The 9,482-nt window shown below is 40.4% G+C and overlaps 1 protein-coding gene across 1 annotated transcript in view; it reads left to right on the top strand.

The window, feature by feature from the left end:
* The first annotated feature begins 2,455 nt into the window (after positions 1–2,455).
* lrrc7 (leucine rich repeat containing 7) overlaps positions 2,456–9,482 on the top strand; it is a 91,777-nt gene continuing 84,750 nt past the window's right edge. The window contains exon 1 of the mRNA XM_080886782.1: positions 2,456–2,813. Coding sequence (XP_080742908.1) covers positions 2,789–2,813 — 25 coding nt within the window. The 5' untranslated portion in view covers positions 2,456–2,788. The remainder of the gene's footprint in view (positions 2,814–9,482) is intronic.

Genomic DNA, 9,482 nt, shown 5'->3' with positions numbered 1-9,482 from the left:
AGCTGAGTGACAGGGTGACGGGCTGGCTGGCTTCCTGGTTTCTCGCAGACTGTTGTCAAACTCAGTCGATCTTGGAGAATCCCAGTGCTGCCATCTGGGTTTAACGGGAGCTTCATCCTGGCACTGCCTACTGGTACAGATGGCATAAGGATACTATGTCACTGTTACAGTAGACTTGAGTACAATAGAATAAAGCAGAGCTGCAAAGTCACAGGTCGGTTTAAGTCTTCACGGGGAGCCACAAGATTTACTGTACCTATATCTAATTTTTTCCAGGGGCCAACATAATTACTCTAATTGTACTACTCTAATGGTACTTGTTATCATGTTGTCATGACCTCCCACACAAGCAGTCCAGACCTACAATATAATTTATTTCACACAGTGTTTAAATTGATCGAAAACACATCCTGACTGTCGCTGCTGTTTTGGAAAGAAACTCTTAGCATTCGGATGATTGGGAAGAAGTATACTGAAATGCTATTAAAACAGTCTAACACCCAATGTCTAATCTTATTTATTTTACAGCATTAAAATGGGTCTAATCTGTTGTATTTGATTATCGAATCCTATTTTATTCATGGATTTGACTTCCTGTAGAGCAGATCTGCAGGTATGAGTGCTCTTCTGCAGTAACACACATAACGCACTCACACAGTTGCACACCTAAAGCTGCCTACTGCCAATGCACTGTGTCATGCTGGCCTCTGAGCAGCCTCACTATGCCGTTATGGGCAGTAGAAATAAGGCAGGGACAGCTGCTGTCACCCTCCTTAGGCTAATTTGTCCTGATGTTCCTGCCACAGTCCTGCTTCTCAGATCTCAAACCAGTGCCTCTCTGTGTGGAATGATTTGCAGAAATGTAAAGTGTTGATTTAATCGAGGATTTTGGAAAATGACGATGCTCATCTTTGCTAATCCGCATGAAACGTGCAGCTGAGGTGTAAAACCGCAGGCAACAGATTACACTTCAGAGTGAAACTCTGAGCTGAGACACAGGCGTACGTACAGGAAGTTTAGCTATTACTTCACTGCCAACCTGTTTGTACTTGTGTTGCCAAGACTGAAGAAAGTGGGCATTTCTGTAAAGTGGATTTAAGCTCTGCTGAGTGAAATTGAAATAAACAAATAGTATTGAATTGGCTCGTGCTGCCTGTGAATGAACTGATTAGACTTAGAAGCCTCAAAACAGCAGCCCACTCAGATGACTACTGAATGTAAGCAGCAGTTTGCACCACACTGAGCTCTGGGTAAGGCTGCTCACTTAGCATCCATCATGTCGTCCACAATGCCAGCAGGGTCCCCGGCTGCTTCCACCACTGCATCACATGTGCGGCTCGTCTTTGATGTTTGTGTGTCTTGTGTCATGCCACTATAGGCCAGTCAGTGTGGAGATAGGCATCATTACCAACAGTTGTGCTGTGAAATTAAATAATGAGCAAGCGAGAATAGGTTAAGATTCAATGACAACGTGGCACCGTTGCCTTTCAGATTCACATTTCACTTTGGATGCTAAAATGATGGTCAGGAGGAGGAGGGACACATTTATCACAGAGGCCAAAGATTAGTGTGTGTTTAGCAGGGTGGGTTCAGATACTGATATTGCTGGTGACTTGTCATACGTAATTTAAAGAAAAAGAGACGCTTGTTTGGAATGCAAATAGTTACAGTATAAAGCACAATGGATAAGTCATTTATAAATATAAGGACTGATGGATTACTAGTCTGTTCGTATTAACTTCAATAAAGGGCTTTCTTGGTTTATCATTCTCTAATATGCCATCAAATCCAGTTATAAATACTACAAGTTGGTGATTAGTGGATTTTAGTCCAGGCTTATTTGCAGGACCCTTATAATTAAGTTAATAATTGTTAATAAGAATCTTTTAACAACGTGGCAACTCATAATTGGTTGTAGCTTGTAGCGGAACTATAGAGTTAAAAGATAATTTCTTAATAGTTAATAAGACATTATTACATCATATCATCCGTTAAAAGACATTGCCTTATAAGAGCGTGGCGTTTGTTTAAAATAAACCTTTTCATTGAATATTATCTCTAATCGAAACCGGGCTATTTTTGCGCACCAAAATAGAAAAAAAAAAAACCTCATAGGAAAAGATGGAGGCAGCATGGCAACAGTCTCAGAGACAACCTCGACTTCACGTGCACGTGCACGCGCACCTGCACAATGAGATAAAAGACGACTTCTCCTCTTTGCTCTCACAAACTCTCACCCGTGCGCGATTACCGCACACAGGCACGCACATCCACGCGTCCTCGTTCCATCTTCATCCATCTTTCCTCCCCCTCCTCTCTCTTTCTCTCTCTCTCTCTACGAGGGACGTATGGGAGGGGATGCTCGTGCTGAATGTGTTTTTTCCTGCAGCGTGCTTTACGGTACCGGAGAAGAAGAAGGAGAAGCACGCCGCTCCCCTCCGTTGGTCACGGAATCTGTGTTGTGACATTGCGCGCCTGCTTCTTATTTTCTAAATGGACCGAAGGGGATGTGACTGAAAGCAGTGTGTAGTCTGCGCGCGTGTAACCGAGTTGGATTTAAACCTGACCCTGAGATGAATCACACTGCCCCGGTTGATGCGCTCATCTCCTCCGTCTTCTGGCTTCGGGGGCACTAAAGATGCGGCTGATAGCGCGGGTACCTGTCCTGGTTTCACACCGGTTCGGTTTGTCCCGGTAGACTGATCCCGTCCGGTGCTGCGGTTTCCAAAGGGGCGAGCTGAGTGATTTTTTTCTTTCTTAACCGGATCCGTCACCAGCAGCCTGCCAGATGGATAACTACTCTACTTTACAACGTAAGGCGACAGTGACAGACACATACCTGCTGCCGTAGCCCATTTCATGTTAAGTCTGTGCTAATGATGGAGTTCCCTTAATGAATAACCACATTAATCTGGGGTTAGCAAAGACTGCAGCTGAAGTCAGATTTTACTGGATAAAAAACAGAAAAAAAATAACTTAAATAAATATTAAAATATCCTGTAAATGTCCACAGGAGGGACATTTGATGGTTTTCCCTCATGTTTTGTCACGACCATACATTTTTCTTGGGCTGACATCACGTGACAACTTGAATGGCATTTTTCAGAATTTGGTGAGCTTTGCTACTGAGCATCTGAACAGTGGCACTGTACACCGTATTTAATAATTTGGCGCTTAAATGTATGCACAAATTAAGCCCCTTTATCCTTTCATAGACACCCCCCACCCAGGGCCTTTGAAGCTCCGAGATGAGCTAATGAAACAACCATGACTGCAGGATCAGGGAGAGGTGGGGTGTGTGGGGGGATAATATATGATGCAGTGTCACATACCCTCTTGTCTTGACATGTAGCCCCCAGCCCTGTTGCCATTATAACGTCATGCTTTCATATAATGCACCACATTCACACCTGTTAAATCCACCACCTTGAGGTATGCTGTGCTTATTAGACTATCTGCACCATTATTTAGCTGGATCGGTTTGTCATGCTTGTTGTGAGCCTGTAATGACAAAGGCTTATTAACCATCTGCCTAAATGGTTTATGGCTGCAGTTATGCACCTGTAGAAGGTTATGGCTTTTTATTAACTGGATCATAATTTTTACAGATACAAGCTCTAATTTGTTGTCCATGTCTCTTCTGTGTGTGTATGTATGTGACTTACAGGGCTGTAAACCAACAAAAAGAGCCTTTTTTCCTTTTTAAAATCAAAGAGAATATTTAATTCCAATCTCAACTGCAACATATTTTAAATCTCCTCTGTCTTTGTTGCTCCTAAGACGGTTCTATTTATACACTCTTTTTCGACAGGGCTTTGAAGTCGCTGCTCATTTTGGTGTCATTTTGCAAAAAAACACTATTATGTGTTCAGCACTGGTTTCTTTCTTTGGGCACACTGATCACAACAGCTTACATGCTGCATGTGTAATTCTCCAGACATGGAGAGTGATCTGCCACATCTTCAGGATACATGAGATATAGAATACCATGTAGATTTTTTAGGGACTATAAAGGGATTTTTGAGAGGTTGTCAGGTAGAAATGTGTACCAGTAATGGAATCTAATCAAGTACCTTATAGCCATGGATTGTATTTAACGCCTGTATGTTGAAGATTACTTTTCAAACCAAACATTCACTGAGACTTTCGAACACAAACCACTGGACTGATCAATAATTTTCAAGGGAACAATTCACAGGACTCAGTTACTGACAGATGGTTGTAAAACTGATATTTTTTTTCAAATAATAATAAAAAACTGACCTTGCAAACACTTCATGAAGTAGTTCACAGCAGTTGATCTGTTATAATAAAACTCACACATTGATGAATCTCTGGTGTGGTTACATGTATAACCCCTTCTTGCATTTGCACATTGCTGCTCACACATTTCCTAAATTATCTCATGAATAGATAACAGAACACTTGCAGTAGTTTTCACTGTTTCCCTCTTTGTGGAATTTGTTTTCTCCTTTGAATGATGATCTGCCAGCTGTTAGCAACAGCTGGATTAGTCCAGTATTTAGCAGCTGCCACAGCTTAGTCGATATTGTTTCACCTTGTGAGTCTGTATCTGTAGCGCACAAAAATATGGTCCTGGCTACATCTACCATAGCAGGAACTACCATTTTGAGTACTTCTGCAGGTGTTTATGTGCCTATCTGTGGACAAGGTTTTTCAAGAATTGGTGTCATAACCCTACAAGATGCCGTCGTGATAGTTTACAAGTAAGCAGCAGTCATGAAAATCAAGTTCAAAGATGGTTGCAGTTTGACCCATGGGTAATGATTATTTTAAGAATGCACAGTGTGATACCAGTGCAAGATGGTCAATAGTCAGCAACTTAATAAGTGGATCTTTTGATTATTGCTTGGTTTCTATAGAGTAATATTTTCAATTAAAATGGCCAAACATTATCCAATTCCACCTTCTCAGTGTGAGAATTTGCTGTTTTTCATCATCTTATTGAAACAGCTTTTTGGTTTTTAGACTATTGCTTGGGCAAATCTGTGTTTTTATGCCTGTCTGTTATAGCTGAGCAAATGAATAATCTGTCAGTTGTCGAAATAAATAGCCATCTCATTTATACTGAAAACCCTAATTATTTATTAATATACTTTATGGTTGGTACTTAATCCCTTGTCTTTGGCATTTGGTGGTTCCCGTTTATGAGAAATACTAAAGACAGAAGAAGGTTTTACATACGAGCACTTAGTGATGGTGAAATAAATAATATTCAGGTAACTGCAATCTTGTCATCATCAGTTTTCCGTATTACTTACATTTAAACCCATCTATAGATGTACTCATTTTGTCAGTCTAAATTAAGCATGCCTAGTACCGAGGCTTCAGATCTAAGAAATGATAAATACATTAACATTTCCTCTTCAAAGAGAAAACTTGCATACAGATAAAGAAGGATGAGTGGCTCAGTGTTCTACTGCTGCTCCACTTTAGCTCTGACAGGACACTGCTGTTTCTTGCTGCTGCTGCTGCTCCTGATGCTGCTGGTTGCCTAGTGACTGTATCCATGGAACCGGCTCCCATCGTCATGGTGATGGGCCAAGGGAGAGAGACCCAGTGAGGGAAGGGGGACAGAGATACCAGTACATCTGCAGTGTGTGCTACAATGATGAGGATGAATTGTAATATCATGAAGGATGATGATGATGAAGACTGTAATGCTCTGATTGCGATATTCTGGTGTTTTCAGATGTAGCGATACCACTGAAAAGCATGGAGAGGCTAGTTTGAAACAGAGAAAATGGTTATGTGGTTGCCAAAATATGAAAAATATGTCAAGGCAGTGGTTAAATGTAAAAGCCGTACTGCTATCCATGGATGGCTGGATCGATGGGTCGATGGTCTGTAATAGCATTGCAATAATTATCAGAGCTTAATTAGCAAGATTAACCTCGAACTATGTTCATAATATATTTATTAAGGTAATTTCATAAACAATCATGTTATGGCTAGCTGGCTGAGCACACATGTTTGCTAGTATTGTTGAAAGGAAATTTTTGTTGTATATTTTTACTTTGTTCCATTAAATGATTTACAGGTGTCTAAAGCAATACTGTTTGATATAGATCTAACAGTATCATTGTAATATAATTTACATTGGGTGGTGAAGGATATTTGCCAAGCTAGCCATTGAGATGAGATATAATTTTTCTAGTGCTAAGATTAGCAAGCAAGATACATTCATCTATCTAGCTGTAACTTAACTACACAGCACAAATCCACTGTTATCCACTTAAGACTTTATTTTGCTTTGTAAGGTAGTTTGCAGTTCATCTGTGTTAGCAGTGATGCTAGCATTAGCTAATATTAGCTAGAAGATAAAACGTCTTCTAAAAACAAAGCAATACCGCCATGTATCTAATGCCCTGCTTATGTCAGCCGTAGCTTTACCTGATAGCCAACTTCCTGAAGCTCAGACAGGCTTTGTTAGATAAAACTGGCTACCCTTCTGAGTTATGTTTGGGCTAATGGAGCCCAATTGATTTATTGGCAGGTCGATACCATCTGACGAACTATTTGCTGATCTATGTGTATGAAGTAATAACGGTCAAAAAGTGAAAAAAGAGCACTCTAGAACTTCCCTGTTGGCAACATGTATTTGGAATGCCACAAACAGGACAACCAGCTGATCCGAACAGTCGGACCAAGTGTAAACAAGTAAATAAAGAACTCCATATAACAAATGTCAGGGAAATGCCTATGGTTCGTGTGTCCAAAACAAAACATATACTTAAATACCATAGTTTTAAATCACCAAATATCAGACTGTAAAATCCTAAATCGGTCAGGCTCTAGCAGATAATTTGCTTGATACCTATAGGCAGTATACAAGATACATTCTGGGTCGGAAAAGTGAAGTCAGCTTAGACGAGGCTTACACCAGCGCTCGTTTTAAAGGCTACCGGTGACTGACAGCTGTGATTGCAAAAAGCCTTTGGGTCCTATAGAAGTGTGTGGCAAGTCAGCCCTTGCATCTGACCTCAGTAAATACTTTTGTGATAAGTTTAAGGGCTCAGTGACTTGTTTTGTGTTATAGTAAATAATAAATAAAGTTCATTTTGTAATTTTCGTCAGAGTCAGAAAGACTTCACAGTAAGAGTCGCCGCTCATACATTAAGTTTGTTTTCAGTGTGCCAAGATGGTGGAAGTTGCTTAACTTTCATTTATTGGAGCATGACATAACACTTTCATTGTGTTGATCAAAGCTTCAAAGATAAGTAAATACATTTTGAAAGCATAGCAACAATATCTCTTCCCAAAAAGCTTTACCTGGTTACTTAATAATGACACTCGCCAACATTTCACCCTGCAGAAGGAACCATCCATGTGTCCATTAGACATTAATAGCATCCCCTTTGGCTGAGCTAGTGGAGTACTTGCACTTCCTATGTTTGACAGGTGTAGTTTGTTTGAAGGAAAATATTTCCTACCTAAAAGTGCTGACAACAAGGTTTGGGTAAATGTAATCAAGAGAAAACCAGAGTCTAAAACTGGGCAACTAAAGTCAACCCTGGTCAAGAAATGGAATGTTTTAACAAGTATCAGAAAACATTTTTATATTTTTTTTCATGTAAGTGTTCATGTAAGATTTTTGGATGGCATGTGGCTTAAGCAGCCATGTGTAAGCCCAAAAGACAAATGAGACCATTTTTTTCTATGCTTCTTAAAACCATATTAGCTTACACTAGGAAACCCTTGCAGGATTTTAGAGGAGCTCAGAGGAGCAGAGCGAGGAGTAGAGTAGAAGGGGGAGGGAGGAGGAAGAGACAGAAACATTATCCTCTTCGTCACGGCACGTACTGTACTGTAGGTTCACACAGGCTGTATGAGTCCGTTCCAAACTGGTCTCACAGAGGATAAATTTATCTCAGTCTTGTTGTTCATTTCTCTGGTTTAATGTGATTTCAGTCTTTTTTAAAAATGTGAGTACAGATTTGTTCAGGGAGCATCCGTTCCGTCCCTTCTCTAGTCTCCGTGGCAGTGTTGCCATGGTTGCATCATTCACATTGTTCTCTTGAGGGTGACATAATAATTTGGCTCAAGTTAGAGATTGTGGCTCCTTCACAGTATAACAGGGACATTACATTTGCTGTTAATATTAGTATTTTTTTTCCCCACTGGAGTTCCTCTTCATTAGTATTTTTTTAAAAAACATTGAACACTAAAGAATTGACCAAAACAATTCCTTGAAAATATTTATCCTGGTTCAGGCTTCTTAAATGCAACAATTTATTTTTTTAATGTCACTGGAAATTGAATGTCTTTGGATTGTGACTGTTGTGTAGATAAAACAAGACATTTGCAAAGGAAACTTGTACATTTTTTACAATAAATTTCAGTCTATAGACCAAATAACTGGTCATGTCATCTAATATGAGGTGAGTTATCAATACGTTGTCTTGTACTTATCACAGGTACACTGCCATATAAGTTGTTTTATACATGTCAGAGCTACAGAGCAGAGCTACTCTAACTCAGCTGTTGCAACAGGCCAGCGACAGAGTTTGAATTGAGCAGAGTCAAGCTGTGTCTTCACGGTGAGTTGCTAGTTTGGCAAATTCATTGCTACAAAGTATCCAGTGTTTCAAACTAAGTAATACACAAGAAATCAGACACGCACTGTGTTATTTCTGCTGTGCTGTGCAAGCATGTTACAGGAAGCACAACCAGATCCCTGCTGTAATCGTCCTTATTATTAAGTCTCCGTGGCTGCTGAAATAATATTCCAAACTGCAGAATGCCTGTTGTAGCAGTGTCATACGTGTCCTCGGGCTTCACTTTAAGATCCACAGCTGCGGTGCACCAGGAGCATCTTTTTTTGGAAACACTGACAGGGCAGGTCGAGAAGCTTCTGGTATTTCTTTGTCACAACCGTAGTCTCCCCTGATCTAATGTGACAGCTACAAGAACACTAAAGAAGATGGCTTGTCATTGACAAAGAGGAAGTCAGGCCAAGAAGTCTGTTCTGAGATAATGGATCTTTTCAGGGGTGCGGAAAGTAGGACAGTGGTGCAGGCACACAGGTGCCACAGCACAGTTCTACAAAAACAAGGAACGGCTTTTTAGATGAGGACACAATGGTAGTGGGGTATTGAGTGGAAATGAACAGGTAAAAAACCCCCACCATAGGTAACCGTGCAGTTGCTAAACAACCTGGCAGGCTGGCAGCAAGCTGATTCACACGTTACAGTACGCACAGTGTGTGTAAGCGTGGATAATGGAAGTGTGGAAGTCTTTCACACTTGACCAGTATGTCACTCTGTACAACCTGCTGTGTTTGTGTGTGTACCTGTGTTTGTGTGTGTGCAGTTTTACTTTGCTCCATGTTGATGGGATGATGGGAAATGCCTTCATAGTAAAACAGCTTTTTTTACGAGTTCCTCAAATTTCCACACCTTTAGAAGCTAGAGAGATGACAAGATTTTATGTGAATCTACAACTTGGTGTGAAAAATACAA

The sequence above is a fragment of the Rhamphochromis sp. 'chilingali' genome (assembly GCF_963969265.1).
Source record: "Rhamphochromis sp. 'chilingali' genome assembly, chromosome: 7".
NCBI classification, from domain to species: domain Eukaryota; kingdom Metazoa; phylum Chordata; class Actinopteri; order Cichliformes; family Cichlidae; genus Rhamphochromis; species Rhamphochromis sp. 'chilingali'.
This window is presented reverse-complemented; position numbering and strand designations above follow the sequence as displayed.